We start from the raw sequence: 21,541 nt of genomic DNA on the forward strand, positions 1-21,541 counted from the left end.
TGTATTGTATTGTATTGTATAAATTATATTGAGAAAAGGAGGCTCAGACGGGATCTCATCACCACGTACCAGTACTTAAGGGGTAACTACAAAGAAGATGGAGACTCCTTTTTTACAAGGAGTCTCATGGAGAGGACAAGGGGGAATGGACACAAATTGCTCTTGGGGAGATTCCAATTGGACAAAGAGGGAAATTTTTCACATTGAGGACAGTCAACCATTGGAATAATCTCCCCAGGGAAGTGGTTGACTCGGCCACGTTGGACACCTTTAAGAGTCGATTGGACAGGGTGCTGGGCCATCTTGTCTAGACTGTGCTCTTCCTAGAAAGGTTGGACCAGATGATCCCTGAGGTCCCTTCCACCCTCAGATTCTGTGATTCTGTGACATGCTGTTTCCATTGATTTAAGGATACACAGTACCAACTTTACACGACTATTTTAATTTTAATTTTTATGGTCCAATTCAATAGTGTGTTCTGGTTACTCTATGGTAGCCTTGAGAAGCAAAAAGCAGCCACAACATGCTGGCAGATTTAACTGGGTTTAAAGCTTTCCTCACAGCAGTAGCTGCAGTGTTCACTGTATTTTTCTTTCTCCACCCCTCTCTACTCTATGAACTTCCCTTAAAAATGCCTGCCTTTCCTATGTACCCAAGGTGTTCTTACCTGGGTACCAGCCAGGTATTGCTGGGTCATAACACTCTGAGAAAAGAAAGAAAAGTGCTACCTGATGTAACTCAGGGTCACATTCATGGAATCATAGAAATATTAATGTTTGAAAAGACGTCTAGGATCATCATGTCCAACTGTCAACCCAAGTTGAAATTCAACTTTCTCTGGCTCATAAAGTAGACAAAAATCTTACAAATATTTCAGTCAAACTGTTTTAATTTGCCCTTTTTTAAATTATTTGCCTATGGACAAATACCAAGTGTATAAAAGAAATCAGGCTGACAATTTGACAGAAATTGATTTCATAGATTATTTTACATTTTTTTCATGGAGAAAAATATTGATCCTTTTTAGGAATAGCCACCCAAAACTGACACTTTGGTGGGGCCACATGATATGATTTCCCACGTTACATGTGCAAAATTTCTAATCTAAGTCAAATATTCCTATAAAAGAGGTGTGAAGCTGGTACTTTCTGAAATTATCATAAAGGTGCAGTATGAATTTTATATACCTCAGGGAAAAAAAATATCTTCAAATCAAAGTGGTAAAGTAAAAAAGAAATACCACATGCTAAAACTAATCACACACATTAAGTGTAGGACTATTCATATTCAGTAGTATACACAGATCCAATTTATACTTCCCGAGGCCACAGAGATTACAAATGTGTTGCAAAAGTCTTTTCACAGTATCAAAACAGACACAATTCCACCTGTATTTCTGTTAGTCTGTATGTTTGACTCAGATTTTGGAAGGTTGTTTGGGCCATGTAACTGACTAGAGATCATATTATGTTAGAACATATCTAACATATCGTGTTAGAAGGTCATTCATTTGTTCAAGTAAATACTGAGTCAGATGACAGTAAAATTCTGTTTGAAGAATTTAATTCCAAACTCTGAGAAATAGTTGATCGACTACCCTCTGAAAATCCAAGATGCACATCCCTATAACATTTAAGCAGACACTGTAATTATATAGTTATATATGTAAGTTTTATATATTTATATATAAATATATATGTACTTTACAGATACAGTACTATGTATTATTAACGATATATTAAAAATTTCATTTTTAAATAGTTTTTCAGCTGTATACTGTATTTTAGATTGACAGCTTTTGCCTCAGTGATATTATACTTTCCCAAAACAAGTTTATGATTAAAATAGTGTTTTATGTAAATAAATTTGTGCATTATTCTCATATTGCAGTTTTAAAACAAGCATACAGTGTTTTAAACTGTCAATTCCCCATACTATTAAGATACAGATTTATACAGATTATAAAACAGAATTTTCAGGGACACCAGTTAATGATATCTCATTTCTGTGTTTATGCATATGTGTGTGTACATATATAAACACACTTATATTACATATACATATACAGTATTAATAATATTAAAAGTAATAATAAAAGATGAAGGACTTTTGACATGTAGTCACGAGCCTGTCCACTGATTTATATGAGACAGTTTATGTATAAAAAGCTGAAGTGTATGGTCTTAAATTTAAAAAATACATTCACTTGTCTTAAATAAAGTTTTTTTTTCTGTGCCACAGTATGACTTGGTTATACTGGGCATATGCTCCTCTCCATTTCATGCTGCAGAGGGGAGCAGATGGAATTAAATATAGCTTGGCATGCAGCACGGGGGCAGCCATGGAGCAGTATTTTTTAGTACCATGCAGGCACTACCAGCTCCATATACATTAGAGATGAAACACAAAAAAGGGCATGTCACCTTCAGGAAAGGGTAGTAGTCAGGGAACATCTGTTATACATGCAGTGTTCCCTGTAGAAAGAACTGAAACATGATGAAATATGCATCAAAAGTTCCCTATGCACTGAGGTACATTAAGTCCCTTTCAAACCATATGAAGCCCACTTGGGGAAGGGAGGTTATTTGAGTGCAGCAGCTGGAATAGGAGAAAGCAGCAGCAGGGAATGGAAACCAGCTGTTCTGCCATTCTGGAAATCAGGATGGGCAGTAGGTGCACAGAGGCTGATACACGGCATGCGTATATCACTGATGAACAGAGAGGAGACGAAGTTTCACTGAGCAGTAATTAGTTAGTCATGCTGCAGCTCTGTCTCTGAGCAAAGTCCATGTTAAACACTAAGTACTATTATATTGTATCAGGGATTCTTGTTGTGAAGCACTGCATAAGCCACATGCCCTGCGATTCTCTAACACGGTGAGCTCTTCCCGTAAAAGATGTTCACAGACAAAAGGCTGCAGAACAGGTCAGTGCAAATGTTCCCTTTCAGTATGTTTAATGCAGGACTAGACAGTATACTGCAGCCTCACGTTTAATTATGGCATCATAAAAAGCAGGGGTAGAGTGGATCCTCTGGCTTGTCTAGGCTAAAATAAATCTAGCTTATCGCTGACAAATGTGTATTTAACCTGTCTTAAAAACTTCCAGGAAGGGGGATACTTTAACTTACGTGGGTAGCCTGTTTCAGTGCCCAGCTATCTTTATAGCAAAGTCTCCCTCATATCTGGGAGACCTAAACAGTTCTCCCAGAAAATTAAAAACAAAAAGAAGAGGAAAGAAAAAGCAATCACCATCCTATTTACAATACCTTTTAATATACAGAAAGACTTCTATTCTGTTTCCCCTAGTCTTTGTTCATTTAAACAAACACAAGTTCTAACCAAACGCTTCTTTCAAACTTCACCTACAGGCCATGTTTCATAACCCTCTATTTTCTGCTGTTATTCTACCTCTTTATTGATTTTGAATTTGTCCAGATCTTCCTTAAAAATATCCCTACAAACAATGTGGTGGCTGCGTCACTAATTACGGTGTGCTGCAGCTCCGGCCCAAATTAAATTATACCACTTTTTTCCCTCTGGAAACAAGGGCATAAGAGAAAAGTAGTATGTACACAGAAAAAGAGCCACAAAAAGGACAGACTGGATTACTGTATACAGAAATTAGGAGATACTCCTTGTTCCAGAAGGACAAAATACAATTAGTATTATTCCACTGAAGCATTACTGAATGGAATAATTAACTCCTGTCTCTTATTTAAGACACTTCTATTATGACTTCCCCAGCTGGACATAAAACTATTGATAACTACAGTCCAAGTTCAGGTTTCCAGCTAATATACATTAGCTTTACAGTAACTTCATCTGCAGAATATTCCTTCTTTTTGGTAACAAGAATGTGGCTGGAATATGCAATGGGACTCTGTCAAAACTTGACTACTATTGCTGTTTGTCATAGCTGTATTTTCTGCTGACTCAGTAAGAGGAGATACAATCATACAATCATGATTTAAAATGAGAAAAGGAGGAGTTGTATTTATTTTGTCTCTATATAACCGAATAAACACACACACACTTGTGTATATATATTTTTTTAAACTATAAGTCTGTGCAACCTTAATTAAAAGAAAACTGTAAGTACATCATAAAAGAACATTTTCAGACACAGACTAAGAGGCAGGAATATACCCTCTGGTCCCGTTATCATAGTTTCCATGATATTAAGTATCAATCCAATATATGAATATGTGCCCTAAAATTTTCATTAACAAAAGTAAGCACAGCCAGAGAACATCCATTTACCACCTAGGGAATGCATAAAGCCTGAAACAATGAAAACCATCTATTTTCTGATTTTCTTGTTTCAAAAGTTGTTGATCTTTCTGTGCCCCCACTTTTCTTTCAATTTATAAAAAGAATCTGAAAAGAAGAAATGTTAGCTGAAGATAATGATTTTGACATAGAAGGGCCTCATCTTACTGAGAACTGCAGATCCTTCTCTTGCTCTTCTAGTGGGAATAAAGCAAAAAGATAACTTATGGATTTTAAGACTTCCAAGAACAAACTGCAGTACAACAACCTTGCTCAGCCCTGGGAAAGGTGGTGTCAAAACAGAGAATACAGAAGGAAGTAATAAAATTTACACTATTGACAGGGGAGGGGTGTTCTGCTTTGTCGCCTCTAAAGTAAAGTATGAAGAAATTATCCCCAACGTCCAGAGCACCCAAATGTTAGAATGTGCACTCACGTCTCACACACAAAACTTATGGTAACAGACTTGTGACCCTGAAGTCCATGTTATGCATCAGTTTGCAAATAAGCTCATCAATGAAAACTATTCTAAAATTTATTAATACTTTTATTGGTACAGTATTGACCTTTTAAGGTGTTAGTAAAGATATATCTAAATTATGCGGTGGTGAAGCTTCCAATGGAAATAAAATACAGGGCAAAAATAGAGTAAATTTTCAACCACTGAATTCGTTTGTAATTATAAAATAAGTAGAAAGAATGGGGAAGGAGAAATGAAATTACGAGAAAAATGTAGCATAACACACTAAATGGTACACAGGTGAAGCTGTGCTGAATGGCTATAATCCCTTCTTTGTATCACAGTGACACGTTTTGTCTGTGTACAGATGCAGAAAGTTTTCTGTTTTGGAAGACAGTTATAGAAATTTCCCCCCTAATTTGTGGCTAAATACATTAATTAAATGTGGAATATGCTATTCACAAAACTTCACTGCTACCAGATACATGATGATAATAATCTGCCAGATGCTGAAACATACACCTGATTAAAAACCTGGTTTGGCAGAATTCAACTCCAGTTGAAAAGCAGGATAACAGGCAATAATAGGTCACAATAATAGGCTAAGATACTCAGATGCAAAGTGTATTCACTGTCACTTCAGCTGCCAGAATGTTTGCACTGCTTTTCTATTTTGTATCAATGAAGGCAGATAAGTAAGTAGTTGAGGCATTAAGCTAATCCATCCTTTCTTCATTAGAATGCCACCTTCATTTTCTTTTCTGACTTCTTTTAGGACCAACATCTGCTTCCTCAAACTTTTCCTTCCTCACCTGGATAGCCTTGCTTGAAATCCAAATCTGCTCATATACTTATGAGGAGAGCACACTACAGAGGGAAGCTACGCCCTGGAATGCTCCCATCTCTAATGAGGCAGCACCAAACAAACTGGACACTGCTTAGAAGCATACCTGATTATTGTTCAACCTGACATCACACAGTGTCACTCACAAATCTAGACTCAGTACTGAAATAACTAAAATGTAAAAAGTGGACCTAAATTGACTGGTAGACTAGTAGGCGATCCAAAAATAAAACTTAAAACCAGGAAGATATTCAACATAACTGCAACAGGGGAAAAAATAATAAAAAGTAAATAAAAGTTGATGGATAAAAGAGTTTTGTCTTTATTTTGCCAAGATCCATCATATAATTTGCTCAATACATCATACAGTAATAGATATGTCATAGATGACACAAGAAAGGTAATGACAATTATCTGTATAGCAAAGGCAACTGACCTGTATTCCTCTCTCTAGTTCATTAACTTCAGTTCAAAGGGAGAATATTATTCTGATTTCTCACAAAAGGGCATTACAGAACATCTGCATAGCCTAGCTCAGCCTAGGTAAGGAAGCCTTGCAAAAGTGTTACCTAGATCATCTTTAAATGAGCGTTAGAGATCAAGGCAGTTAGAAAATTTGAAAATTTTATGAGTACTCCTCTGACTAAAAGTGAAATATATTAATTTAAAAGTTTAATACCGATAGAAGTTTCAATATTCCCATTCACCAAGGACTTAAGAAGGATGAGATCAATAATAATGTTGCTAATTCTCTTAAATTTGGAAGTACTCTTTGATTTAAAAATGTACTCACAGCAGAAAAGTAGGAAGGAAGTACTGGCAGTGGCTTAAGTGTCATAATGAATTTGTTAAACACACTGGAGTGGACATCGAACAATAAATATTGCCTTATTCTTCACAGAAGTTTGCAATTTTGCATAATTTTTTCAGTCTTAAATTAAAATCCCACTATCAGAATGAGGTTAAAATCAAATACGTCCAGGGTGCTGGTAACAAATTTGGTCAATCAGAAGCAGATAAGTTAGCAGAATAGATAAATTAGTCTTTGTCCTATGCTAGTCTTCATCTAGGATCACACATGTGTTCGCATAAAGCACAGAAGCAAAAAAAAAAAAATTGAGAGAGAGAAATACCTGGAGAAAAACAAATGAAAGGCAAAAAAAATTTCTCATTTTGTGTGGGTTTCACCTGTTTCCAGAATTTACAGTTCTAGAAACAGATACTACTATTAAGTCATACTAAGAAAAGGAGAGACTCAACACAACTAAGTTGCTCTTGTACCTTGCCTGGGTAACAATTAATCAGACAAAAGTGAAGAATGGGTATTGCATGCAAGTCCTGATGTACAACAGCAAGTTTCCGTCTTACCTGACCATGTTAGGGGTAAGCAATTTGGAAGGTATGATAGTGGTGTCGGAACAAGTAGTGCAGTCTGACAGATATTCACATTCTGGGCACAGAGAGAATGTGATAGGAGATGTTCTGTCCAGGGGCAAAAAAACTATGGCAGGAAGCAATGTTGAACAAAATATTTCACAGGTTGTGTCTGTCAGCTCTGGGGGGACTCCCAGCCTCCATCAGTTTCTCAGCAGGGGCCATCACCAGTTCTGAGAACTTTGAGAAGAAATATTTCTCCACGATCTTCTTTTTACATTATCTCATTAAGCTGATGTACTCATAAAAGAACCCATCATCCCCAATGGCATGGAAAGCATTGGTGATGATGTCAGACAGCCAAAATTCGCTTGATGAACTTTCTGCACTTATCAGTCTAGACTGATTCTCACTCAGTTAAACAGAATGGATTTTAATTATCCTACAGACTCAAGCAAGATTTTGGCAAGAAAATCAGCGGACAGCTCAGAAAAAGTCTTGGTGAAAAATTCCAATAATTTCTGCTGTGCTGCAGATCGATAATGCAGAATACTCAATTTCAGGGATTGTTCTTGTTTAGAAATTGAGAATATAAAGGTACAAGTTACTACAGACTCATTCTGTGAATATGTCCATTGGATAAACTCAAGATTTAACAATATTCATAGACATTCTGATACAGTTTTTATTCCTAACACTGTTGCATGCAGGACTGCATCATTAGTGATGCATATGTATTTTTGTTGTGATGATGAAGAAAGTATTGTCTTTTTAAGTTATATTTAATCTCTCTCTCTTTTTTCCTGAAGATACATTCCAATCCTTTTATACTGGTCACCTATATCTTAGATTAAAATGATGCTGTTTTACAGAGAAGCCTGGTGAGCAATGCAAGTCCTACAGGAGACTCTGCTGCCAACGCTGAACAGTTTTCTTCTACCCTTCCTCCAGGGAGGTGCCTCCGTTTTTTGTTTACTCTCAGGATCTGTGCTACGGTTAACGAGGCAACAGCACATGCAGAAATGCCCCCTCTATGGGATGCAGGTGTGAACGGCAAGCAAAGGTGTTGAAAGAGAGATGTGATGCACAGTAATAAAGCAAAAACCTGAACAACAAAGCTATTGAGTTTGGAGATACTTAATCCCTTGGATATTTTTGTCAATGACACGAAAATGTACATTTATGTTAAAGCAAGAAAACACAGACAGCAAAAACCAAAATAAAAAGGAGGGGAAAACTCCTGAGAAAATCTAAGACTATGATTTATTAACAGCTACAAAAACATCCATAGCTTTATATTGTTTTACTGATTATAAGGTAAATACATACATGATTCACTAAGAAAAGTATAAAATGCACACGCATGTTGCTGTTGTACTGCTTCCTTGTGGATATCATTTGTGGTTTACAATATCAATTTCATCTTTGGATATAGTTTCAAGAAATACAGATTATTGCTGTTATACTTAAACCACACCAAACAAAGAGATTATTCTGTTATTTAAATATAAAATGTGAATAATATCTGCTACTTCAGGTGGAACAATCAGGTAATTTGACATATGTATTCAAAACTGTTAATTCTTGTAAGACTTCTAAGTAGGGTGATCTCAAACATCCAAACTAGTGATGGGGTTTAAAGTCTCAGCAACAGAAGGGAAAAAAGAAAGGTAAACAAAACAAGTCTATCTAAACCCATTCTATTGAAAAAGCAGCAAGCATATGGAACAAGCTGCTCAGTGAGACAGCTGATCCAGATAGCATAAGTAAGCTTAAGAGACAGCCAGATACTTTTATATAGAAAGTGGACTGGAATTCACAGCAAGAGGATACATGGCTGAGATAACTAAAATGGGACATGCTTATTTTAACACAAGACTTACTGTCCTGATAAATTCTATTGGCTTGGGTTTTTCCCTCCTTTCTATTAAGGCCAAGTGATGAGCTTTCATAAGCATTTCATAACTTGCATTATCTTTCCCACTTATGTGAATGTTTACAATTACCACCAGACAAAACTTGTTATCTGGAGATATTTTCCTTGAAATCGAATGCTTTAATAGTAAGTTTACTGAGGCTTTATCATCTGCTGTTTTCACTATTTTAATGTAAATCATAAAGTAAGCTTGATTGATTGCCTCCCATCCCATGCTGAAATCAGATGTCTTATCTACAAAAATTATTTTTTCATAAAATTTCCTACTTCTCTATTGCTGATAGAAACACAATTGCTGTAGTACTACTGACACTATTTTTGTCTCAATATGACCATTTAGTTTTGAGGTTGTCTAGGCCAGAGTTGCTCAAAAGTATAGTTAAATTACTAGTACCATTAGCATTCTTATTACTGCATGAGTAGAATTGGACCCCTGACAATAGCGTTTGGAATACATACAGAGGATGTCAAACTCACATTTAACTAATTTTTAAATTAGGAATCTCAAGTCAACATCCTGAATTCACAGTTAATCCTGAAATTCAAAAATGTCAGAAGGTCCAATAATTAACGCTGTTCTAAAACCAGAAGTTTAACTATTTCAAGTATCTTTAAACAACAATAATCAAGCCTGAAACTTTGCTACAAAATAGTGAATTCCCATCCCTGCTCAAAACCCGGAATGATGACAGAACCACAACTTCTGTTACTGCTTCAGGCGCTACCATAGACGAATGTTTCTAGCAAGCTGTCCATCTCTTTTTCCTGGAAAACAATTTTTCTCTAAAGAAAATGCAATCCTTTTTGTATCCTAATCACATATATTGTACTTCTCACCCTCCAACTTGGCTTATGACTAGAGAAAGCAATTTTGTTTATCTTCTTTCAAAAGATAAAAGTTACTTTGGGCTCTTAGCCCAAAGTACTAATCTCAATGACAACCGATCATTGATTTCATTGGGAACACCACATTGCACCACATTTGTTACTGCAATGATCTGTAACCCCATAAGGTGCTCGCTGCAGGTTCCGTTTTCATAATATGCCAATGATTTTATTACAGCACATCTGAGATGGAGTTCATACAAGTAAACAAATGGATATCATTACAATTTGTAATTATATTTGAGGGAAAAAAGTAAAGAAAAAGAAAGAAAAGTACTTTATCTCTCTATCCTAATTCTTTTTTTTTTCTCTCAGTAGGAAAATTCACATAGTACCCGCTGCTGCAGTTCAGTGTCTGACAGTACTTAACATAAACAGTTCAATATATGTTTAATAAGAATGTAAGGAATTCACAAGAGCTACTGGAATAAGTTGTTTCCTGATGAGTAGGGCCCCTCATCTAGATAAAATGGCAAGTGCAAACCTCCATATAACTCTTTGTATTACAATGAAAATAAGCAACAAGAATGGTTGGCTTAATCTGTTTACTAGACTTTTTATATTTTGACCAGTATTGGGTTTGATGCTGCTGGGCAAACTGCATTATTATGAACTCTGGCCATACAGTCCTTTCCTAAAACAACCACACATTTTTAATTTGAGTAGTAAATAATTTTCATAATGAAAATTTTTAAAATTTAGACCTCTTTCATGGCTATGCTTGATAGATAGAAATCCAGAGGTTTTGTCTTTTTCTTACACGAAACTGAGAAAATTAGACACACACTTAAACAGCTTATTAAAAAAAAAAAAAAAGTAGTCCAGTACTGCATCTTTATACAGATCAATGTCCAATTATAAGCAGGGAGTTGCTGTAGCAAAAGGTTAGGGAAAAATAACCTTTCTGGCATTTATTGCTTGGAAAATAAGGCCATATATGAGGTCAACCTTCAAATATATACAGAATAAATTACACTCCAGCATTCTAAATATTCTACACAGGAAAAATTATATTGCAATCCCAACATAATCAGAAAAATGAAGTTGAACATGTATTTCCTGATGACTGTATTACAGATCACACTAGGTTAAGAGGCACAAAAACTAGGTCCAATTACTCAACAATTAAAAAAAAAAAGCTTAAAATTTTTTTCTGCTTAATTATAAATACAGCTTCTTATTGAGGATGACTTATTTAATAATATTCTGTTTTAACACTGAATCGTCTTTCCCACAACAAACTAAAATAATAGCAAGCATACAAAACATTTAAAAATAATTCAGTGGTGCGCTTCCTTATTGCTTACAGCCTAGTCGCAAAACACAAACGCACACACGATGCCTGAGTACTCAGTTTGTCTGACGCTTTTTCTTAAAAATAAAATAAAAAAAAGGTCTCTTTTGAAATAAAAGACCTCATAATTAGATAAAATACATCTGGAAAAAAATTAAATGGACACAGAGTTTGAGGGAATAAGCATGCTTGTGTGTCAGAATGAATGCTTGGAGCGAGCACTGTCATTGTCCTGATATAAGCCATTTCAGCTGTTTCACAGACACTCATCTTTGGTACCTCCACAGGATGTGAATGAAATTATACTGAAAATCAGATTATGTTATTACTTGACACTTCTCACACTACTGTTAATTGCGAAATAAACATTACAAATAGGAAAATACATCTGTTAAATGAAAACATCTTCTGATCCATCTTTACTCTTGTCTAATATCCCAAGTCTCTTTTCTTTTCCTTGTCTCCAAACTATGTGAGGAATGTAAATGACTGATGTTCTTTTATCTGTTGCAGTCATGTCTAGTTTGAATTTCCAAATCACGCTTTGGCAGAAGGACTGTATATAATATATCACAGGCAATGCCAGTGGAGATAAAGTATATTCTAATCATTTTAGAAAAGTACTAATTCTTTTTTCTTGTTTAATCTACTTTGGATACTTGCAGTTTCATTTAATGTTCATTTGGAAAGATACTGAGTGTTCTTTGCTCTGGGCTAGCTACAAGATTTACTGTTTTCTCTGATAGTATTATCAGTGGGCTATTCCAACCTGATAAACCACAACTGCAATACTGATAGGCTTATAATGACGGCTTAAACTTTACGCTTTTGTAAGCATTGGAGGCTTCACTCACCTTGTTCAAGTGGCTGGCTTTTAGTTGAAGTAGTTTTCATCTTGAGTGCCTCCCTAACAGACATGTCACAGCAGGAGCCTTTGTTAGTGTCTTGGTCACTGTCAGCCTGATCACTGTCCCCATGCCCGCTGTCCCTCAAGCTGGCTCTTTCTGGATCCTTGAACGTGGAGCTACTGAAATACATATTAAAAAAAAAAAAAAAAAGAGAGAGAGAGTGTTGTATTTATTTGTTCTAAGTTGAATTGTACTCTCTGGCAAAGCAATTTTGACAAGAATGCAAATGGGGAAGCCAAGAAAGTTATTTAATAGGCCTTACCTTTGAACAAACTGCTGCCTGCTGCCCATGTAATTGGGCTCTGCGGGAAAATTGTCTGTCTGTGAAAGAGAAGGAAAAAAATACGTATAGTTGTACACTGGACAAATCTCCTGCAGAGCAACAAGATTTCCTAGAGGAGAAATGATTAATAATTCAAAAATTCCCTTAATCTTCAGATTTGTACATTTTAATTAAATTGGAAAATGCTGGCATGTAATTATGTGCTCAGAACAATTAAATGATTCCGGTCCACAAATTACCTGCTAAAGTAAACAATGAGGCTCCAATAAGTGGCATTCTCTGTTAGTAACCTGACAGATGACACCGTTTATGTATTTTCATTAGTTAGATATTAAGACTGATGGTTATTGAAAATGAGAGAAAAAAAATACTTTTCCGTACTACAAAAGTGAATTATTCAATAATACTAATTTTTAATCACAATTACATCATCTACTGGGATTCTGAGGCCCTTACTGCTGTAATACAATTTCATGTATTGCTATATTACTCTTGAATTGGGAAAAAAAAAAGCAAAAAATACCAAGAAAATTTGTGGCTGACTAGCTGTGGGGGTTTTTTAAATGCTACTGGAAAAGTGCAAGTATGAAAATATTTGGATTTTCTCTCTTTAATTTTCATCAGTATTAATAGCTATGTCTAAATAATGAGAACTACACATGCAAACAAGAACAGTAAGTGATTGTTGTAGACAAGTAGTTTTTAAAAGAAGATACTTTCATTAAGTCTGTCATGAGTATATTTTTAGCAGCATGAGCTAAGTAACTGTAGAAGCAGAAGTATTTACAGCATCCAGACCAACATGGAGTCCTGCCAAAGGGAACTGAATTCCCCTTGTATCATCAGCTGAAGTTCTTTGGGAGAAAGAGAGACTGCATCTTTCACAAAACTCCATATACTGTACATTCACACACGTCACTTCTTCTTGCAGCTGACCTAGTGACAGAGCTTCTACTGTTTTCTGCATCACTTCATATCACACCACTCTGCTTCACAGCAGCTATGAGTTTTGCAACAGCACCTAGCGTATCAGTATCGGTAACACAGGCAGCGCCCAATTAATGGAGCAGAAGGCCCAAGGTAAGGTTTAATGTTGCACAACAAGTGTTTACACAAGTGACTGGTCTCCTAGATATTTGTTTTTCCCTGCCACTCCCCCCCACAATTTTTCTAGCTCTGTGTCGGTTTTATAGGTAGGTGGTCATTAGAAATATTTGCTGCTGCTTGTACGGTTGGAATAGTGGATCTTGGAAAAGATGCATGAAATTACATCGGAAATTTAACAGTCTGCTGTCTGCAACAGAAAATAGGTAGCCACCTGCCACTCTTAAGGTACATGTGAAATAGATGTGCTTATACACCATGTGTTGCGTCATATCTTGTGTCATTTAGGGAAAGGATGGAAGACAAAGAATTATCTTCTGGTCGGCAGGTATGAAGTCAATTTACACTGTACTTTCTTCTTGTTTCTAGTTAATTCCTTTGATTCAAAAATTAGGATTATAACACACATGTTCATATTTTGAAGCTGTTTCTAATTCAAGCTCTGGAGTACATAGCATTGTATATGTCATTACAAGAATATTCTGATGTTTTATCAGTGAATTTTCTTTTGTGATAAACTAGATGACAGAATCAGGTTTTACTCGTCTGTTTTCAAAATATAATGTAAAAGGCTTTAATTATAATCCTAAATTATTTTTTATCATATGAAAATTACACATAATTTGGAAATCTGGGTGTTTAGGTCCAACTAGAGACTTGTTCTTCAGCAGCATTATTAAAAGATAAGCTTATGAAAGTTCTTAAATACTGCCTAAGAAATGCAAACAGTACACTGTATTACAGAATCCTGAAGATCTGGGACATCAACCTCAGTGTTGTGTCACTGCTTTTCCAAGTCAGCGTTTCAGAGGCTGATGATTTCAGCTACAGGTATCCAAACTTTTTAAAATCTGGCCGCTTCAATTAGGGGCCAGTTTTGTGCTTTGCACTTAAAATTAGACAAGATCTTGGTTTTAATATATGTAATTAGAATAAAAGATTATCTTAACTTTTAACATGTTTCAAGTTATAAAAACAAACACTAAAAAAAAAAAAAGGAGAAAGGGAGGCGCAAAGATAAATATTTCAGCATTCTTACATGTAATCTCTTAAATGTAGCACATCATATTTTGGAAGCAGCCTTAATTCTGCCTTTTATTCTTTTCTTGTCACAAATTGTAACCTAGTGTCTCTCTTGTGTGCAGCAAATCCACCCCGCATATATACACATATAATAATTTTGACACTCACAGAACCTGGTACTTCTCAATCCAAATAAACTTTAACAATTGCAGAACTCAGAACTCATGTCTATTATTTTCAAGGTCTGTATCTCAACTATGGATACCCAGGAAAATTAACCCTATGCTTTTACTTATGTAAGAAATTTGCCTCCTCCTAAACACAGATGCTACTAGAATCAACATTTCCATTTTTCATGTCATTGTCAGGCAAAATTCCCACTATAAACTACCTTTTCATCAATTCTCTGCAATTAGAAAAGTCAGACTTTTGCCCTGGTATTAATTATAGCACTTCCTTAAAGATGGCGCTAAGAACTTATCTATAAGCTGTACCACAGTAAGATCTGGTCATTCTGTTTGTTTCTGCTTCTTCACAGCCAAAAAAACCCACCACATTTTGCACACCCTGGACTAGTCAAGATACACATTTTAAAACAGAAGTTATGACCACAATTTATCTGCCACCCTAAAAATGGGAGCTGCTTCTGAGAAATTTTATATTTATGGTAATCATTAATGACCTTTAACTCAATAATAATTTGACCAATTTCTTTCATACTGTATTTTGCAGCAATACAAAGAGTTGGGTGCCATGTTACAGTGAGTTCATTGCTGCAAAAGAACAAATGTGCATACCTGATAACCATACACAGCCACAGAGCTCAGAGTTGAATTCTTTTCCTTCTGCTCTAAAAGCATTAGACCTTCTCCTATGAACTATGGAAGTATGATGCTTGTGTTGAGCTGTAACAGAGCACCCCAAGGTACAGGCAGCAAAGAGATAATTCCCTCATCTATAATAATATCTATACAAAACTTGGGATAATATTTAATTTTAAGGCTAGGTAGTTTAGAGGACTCTTAGAAAGATATTTAGGTATAAAAGTATTTAAAAGAAGGCTAGGCATGGTGCCTGAGGATATGGTTTTCGTGGTGGACTTGACAGGGATACGTTAGCGGTTGGACTCAATTATCTTAAGGGTCTTTTCCAACCTTAACGATTCTATGATTCTATGAAAGGTAAACATCTGCGTTGCAACAGATTAGAGAGAGAAATGAATGTCTAAGTTCCTTAAACACTTTTTTTTTAACCCCAGATGAAGTGAGAGGTCATATACTTAAAATTTTTACACTGCAACATCTATAGAAGTGGTATTACACATTTCAGTTCATGCATTAATCATACCTTTTTACACTGCATAGCTGTAACTCTAAGAAATGAGTGCTACTTTAAAAATCTATCAGCAGCAAATAAACTCTTTATTCTTCTCTGGATATACAGCCCTTTCTGGAAATCAGAACTACCATGTCTCTCTGCCTCCAGTTTTAAGGTAGGTGTCAGTTCACCTGCAGGTAACCATCTAAAACCTAGTCACCTACTCTAAGCTAATCAGCTACGATCCCTCTGTAATCATGAGAGACATAGAAGATAATTCATCCTATTCTGGGGCATCTAGCTTTAGATACATCCTGCTCCTGGAGATGATGTTCTCCAGTAACTATAGAGTCTAAATAGTCAGCAAGATGTTCAGTGTAATAGCTAAAGCTAAGTAAGATGCATTGTTTCAGAAGTGAATTACATGGAATTACAATATCCTGATAAATAACCAAAAATTAGTCAAATGCAAGCACCTTTGAGCTCCTGAAGAGAAAAATAAAACAAGCTCCACCCTCATCCTCCTCCCAAAAAAACCCCAGAAACAATCTATCTCTAGAAGTCACTGGAGTTAAATGGTAAAGACATGTTTTCTGTCTCTGTGATTCAAGGTTGAGGGCTGGAGTATCAATTAGACCATCAACTACTAAGATACAAGTTCTTCAGTAGGAAGAAAACATACTGGTACAAATGGTCTCTAAAACTAAAGCAAAAGCAGACCAGTGCACAGCCCTGGTTAGATACCAGAGAATTAAAAGCCTGTTACGTCAACCTAACTGCCCATAGCTCCCCGAGAGGAGAGGTCCTGTCTTTATGGCTCATTTTCACAGATTAGTGGAACCAGCCCATTTCCAATGACAGTATGCTGTTAAACCATTCAATAGATGCACTTTTTCACAGTTGCTGCAATAGCCCCTTAAAAATACTTTCTTCCATCTATCTGTCTTAATATGTGACCCTAGAATAAATCTGAAATTTTAGGAACACTGCCATTACTGCAACGTTGCAGAAAAATTCCTAAGAATTTCTGTACATGCTTTTAATACAGCTTTCTCAGAAGGATGAAGCTCATAAAAAATATGCCATTTTGAAAGAGATCAGAATGCATATAAACCTTTCAAAAGCTGCCAAAGATTTTAAAAGGGGGTTACTACCTTTCAGAAAATATATTACAGTTTGATTATGTTACTTTTTCTCTCAGGGAGTTGAGGAGGACGAAAGTAAAAGAACAGACAAATTAGACCTGTGCAAAATACACCTTTACTGGTATGGGACTTCAGATGTGAAAATATAACTGCTAGAGTGGAATGATGTGACTTGAAGAATCATTTACTGGCCAGTGTTTGCACGAATAACATGTAGAACACAATCTTCATGTGCTATCGTGAACTCTCTATGAAACAACTAATTCTATTACAGGTGTTAGGGCTTGTGTTTTAAGACCACACAGGTGCTTAGATAAACTACAATTGTTGCTAAATATTGCTTTCATATGGTGAATATGGAATACTGAATTTTATAAATTCAGAAGAAAACCATTCAGAACTTTGGAAGTCAATTGTTAAGGTTCTACTAATTAATTCTAGAATGGCTATGATTTCCAAAGTTTCATTTAGGTAAGGGAAAATGTAAATTTATGAAGAGAGTATCAGAAACAAATTCCTCATAGGATCCATTAATCTCAAATAATCACATAAGAAAAAAAAAAAAAAGAAACCTTCATCACTGGAAACAGTTTGTAGCAGCCTGGGCAAAGCATTACACAATTAATTATGAAGAATATTTTTAGCAATGGGCCAATGGGTTACATTAATCTCTTTTCCTTTTTTTTTTTTTTTTAATGAGTTCATGCTAACAAGGTGTATGTGTTTATTTACATTGAAATATTTTGGTATTTCTATAAATAAAAAGGAATTTTATTGTGGCCCTGCACACACTTTTTTTTTTAAACAGTTAGGATTAAATTACAGCCCCATATTAATTATTCAGATTTCAGGAATTCTACTGTTGCTCAGTAAGACAATGATAGAGAACTTCACGAGGTTTCTGCTTTCAAGAATTCCTATAAAGAGCAAGGTGTCTGTTAAAAATTAGAGGTTCCTAGGTACTCCCACATTTTTGTTTTCTTTTTAATCAAAAACTTTGTTACATTACAATTCTGAAGGTTTCTAGCAATCTTTGGTGCATTCTACACTGTTTGAATAAAATTAGAGAAAAAATAAAAGAAAAAGTTTTCAATTCAACAGGTCATTCTCTTAAAAAATATCTTAAAATCAACATGACTACAAAGAAAAAGACAGGGAAAGGAGAGGAAGAGGTGGGGAGAGAGAGGAATGCAATATTTAAGTATTCTTGGCAAATTATGCCCAGAAATAATTGTCATATTAGGGAAAGATATATTCTAAAATGTAAAAAAAAAAGGACTTAAACATTAATCAGATTTATGAATATTAGGCTACTAGAATATTCATAATTTTTTCTCAGAATTACAAGAACAAGTATCACATTTTCAGAAATTATTCAGTGCAACTCCATTTTATGTAGGTGTTCATACCTGGAACTATAATACAGTAAAACGTCTTTGCTGAATCTAACTTCTTTTTAATTAAACATTAAATGCAAAAATGAAATGAAACATCTCTCCCCTTTATCAGACTGCCACTTAATATCTAAGTCAAGCATCTTCTGTGTCTTTTCTTGAAAAGCTTAATTCTGAATATTCACCCTTCCCCTGTGAAACAAAGATCTTATATAATGGCAATCACTTTTCAAGACAAAAGAATTGTATTCTGCCAAATCTAGTTTTGAAAGAGCAGACAATTGTCTTCATTTTGTTAGGTAGAGTTTGTGTTCAACAGAGTACAATTTTTCACAAAGACTCCTCAGTATAAGGCTGCCAGTAAGTGTATATACTTAGCCTGAAGCAGCATTTTTTGATTTCACTAGACTTCCTTCATTAAGAAAATGTATTAGCCCAACAGCAAAAAAACAAAAACAAAAACAAACAAACAAACCCAAGACTGAGCATAAACTTTTAATAAGTTATTTTACCTTTTAGAAGGACAAAATTAAATAGGCTGTTTTAACAAATCTTGTCCCAATATGTGGTCTCCACTCTTACTCTTTAGAAAATGTTTTTGAGACAAAATTTATATGACATGTACATATTTGAGAAGTTTCACACTTGGTGCAAAATGCGTATTTTGGTGTTACAAGACCTGCAGTGTGTTTATATGAATTTCTGACATACGTAACATTCTTCAAAAGCACTCTAAAACACGGGGCAACAAAACCAGTCAGATCCACAAGGCAATATCACTCACCAGGCTGCTGTACTCTTTATTGAAGTGTTGGTGGCTCGTGTTTTCTCTTTCTCTTGAATGAGAAAAGCAAAACTGCGAGGGAAAGAGGTCCTGAGCTATTCGTTCAAATGCACAGTGACTTCTGAAAAGTGAAACTCTGAGGACAGAGACTACCATCCTTTCCTACGAGTGAAGGAATGAAGATTCTCCACGTATAAATGCTTGGTCTATGTACTATTTTCTCAGCCAGTACCATATTTGTTACCAAAAAAAAATCATTACTGTTTTATTGCTTAAGCATTTATATTAAGGTATTGCAGATATTTCAGTTGTGTTTGCACTACTGGCTCACTGAAAACAGTTATTTCCTAAATTTTTATCAGAGTTTATTCTGCAATGTACAAGGCACAAAAGAAGACAGAAGCCTAGACTGTAGGGATTTAATACAGTGCAAGGATTAGAAATCACACAGCCCAGGAGGTAAGCTTCCTCTCACCCCACTGATGGTTGCACCAAGCCTGAAGGCTGAAGAAGCTAAAAAGGTCACTATGGAGAGACATACTTTTAAGTCACCCTGGTAAAAAAATAGACCTAAAAGACACTCAAAAGATGGGGTGAGACCAGACCCTGATCAGAATTTTTTAATATGAAGACTGAAGCCTTTCAGGACCAAGTTTGCCTCTTCTTTAGTGGGCAAGTCAGCTTAACAAAACCTTTCTACTCCTCTGACAGAGCATATGCAGGATATATATTTAAATGCAGACTCTAAGAAAGATGGGACTAGGAAAAAGTGTGGAAGCTGGACCCAAACCTGCCTCCTACTGAAAAAGGAATCAGGATTTTCCAAACCAAACTGGAATTGCTGTTTGTTACCCAGCGGTTTCAGCTTTCTGAGCCCCATTTTATTTTGCACTGGAGAAACATGCAATGTAAGCATTTAATGAAATTAGCATGATCTGGGAAGAGAATGTGGAAAGTTGTCAAATGGGACTAGGAAAATATAATTGTAATATGAGCTCTTAATATGAACTACTTCTTGCAGAAGGTGCAAGATCAGAACATAGAAAGAGGTGCCAAACATCACACCACATAAAGAGCTGGAGCTGAAAGTACAATAGCTCTGTTTCTGCTATCACGACGTCAATAAATACACATAATGAAATTCATGACACATTATTGCATTGTTCTGTATTGCCTCTATTCATTTAAAAATGATGAACACATTTAAAATAATTCACAACTTGTCAGGTGCCTGTGAGCGGTGCAGTGAGACTGGTGCTTTAAGAGGCATTCGTGCAGAACTTATAAGAGAACTTGATACGACTTATATCAAAGTAAAGATGGAAGTATAGGAAACAGAACAATAACTATTTCACCTGAATCTGCTAGTACAGTTACATCCAATGTATTTACACTGTTCACCAATGATATGTACTCACTGAAGCTACTCCGTCAATAAAAACCACATTAAGAACCTTTTGAAAGAGCTTCCCTGTCAATTAGGCTGCAGATACATTCTATCGCTCCAGTTTTCCTGTCAATTTAATATACTGGATCATATTAACAGTACTAGCTTGTCAATAAGGTAAATCTGAATCCTATTAATGGAGTTATACTGCCAATATAATCGGCTTCCTATTTATCGAGCTCCCCAGTATTTGGGAAAGCTGTGAAATGGGATTATAAGGTTAGGTTACATACATCTGTCTCTATATTACATAAATATTTCAGAAATTTTATCCTCTTGTGTAAAGAAACATATGTAATCACGTTTTTCCATTACATAAACTTCAGAAGACAGAATAGTATAATTGTTTACCATTGCTGAGAAAACAAACCATCCTCATTTATCACTTTATGTTTCCTGCTTGCTCTAAGTAACACTGTTATTTTATAAGAGAGTCTATACCTGTGACACACGTATAGAACTGCTAACAGATGTATGTATCCACCCCACCTGCACAAGACAGTATATGCTCCATAAATAAAAGGAAAGAGATAAAACACATTTTAGGAACAAAATATGAAGCACTCCACAATTTCAGTGCTTATTTAGCCCTTGTACCATGCTGTATAATCTTGGTGGAGCTGAAGCTAGAAAGTAGAATTGTAGTGTAACAGAAACCCGTGGAAATAATTAATAAGAGGTAGTAGTTCGTGCATAAAAAAACAGTAAAAGTTCAGCAAGCCTTCTATTTAATAGAAGCCTTAATGAAGTTGAACATTAGTTGCTTTTAACCACATTCAATATTAAATAACTACTTTGACTGGATTAGCAGAATATACAACAGACCATTAGACCTGATTATATTAAAAAAACCTTTTGCTTAAAAAAATAAAAGAAAAAAGAAAAAAGTAATTGCATTAAAATGTACTGGGCATTCTCTTATCAAATTAACTCTCTAGGTCTAACTTGAAAATACGGTTTTGAAAAACATGGTCCAAAATGACAGTTAAAGGTCAATGAATCAAGTCGCCAATTATATTTTCTGGTAGCAGATGGGTGCAATGAAACCTAATGATTGAATTTGAAACGCTTT

At 35.4% G+C, this 21,541-nt stretch overlaps 1 protein-coding gene across 5 annotated transcripts in view; it reads right to left on the bottom strand.

Moving 5' to 3' along the window:
* The window catches only part of PCDH17 (protocadherin 17), a 93,944-nt gene that overhangs the window by 51,586 nt on the left and 20,817 nt on the right, over positions 1 to 21,541 (bottom strand). For 3 of the 5 annotated variants that reach the window (XM_064440779.1, XM_064440777.1, XM_064440780.1), the window contains exons 3-4: positions 12,235 to 12,293; positions 11,919 to 12,091 (exon numbers count right to left, since the gene is read on the bottom strand). In XM_064440779.1, coding sequence (XP_064296849.1) covers positions 11,919 to 12,091; positions 12,235 to 12,293 — 232 coding nt within the window. Of the gene's footprint in view, positions 1 to 8,219; positions 9,651 to 11,918; positions 12,092 to 12,234; positions 12,294 to 21,541 lie in introns of those variants that run through there. The other 2 variants (XM_064440781.1, XM_064440778.1) reach the window with 2 other exon arrangements.

This window comes from Phalacrocorax carbo, chromosome 1, assembly GCF_963921805.1.
Source record: "Phalacrocorax carbo chromosome 1, bPhaCar2.1, whole genome shotgun sequence".
NCBI lineage: Eukaryota > Metazoa > Chordata > Aves > Suliformes > Phalacrocoracidae > Phalacrocorax > Phalacrocorax carbo.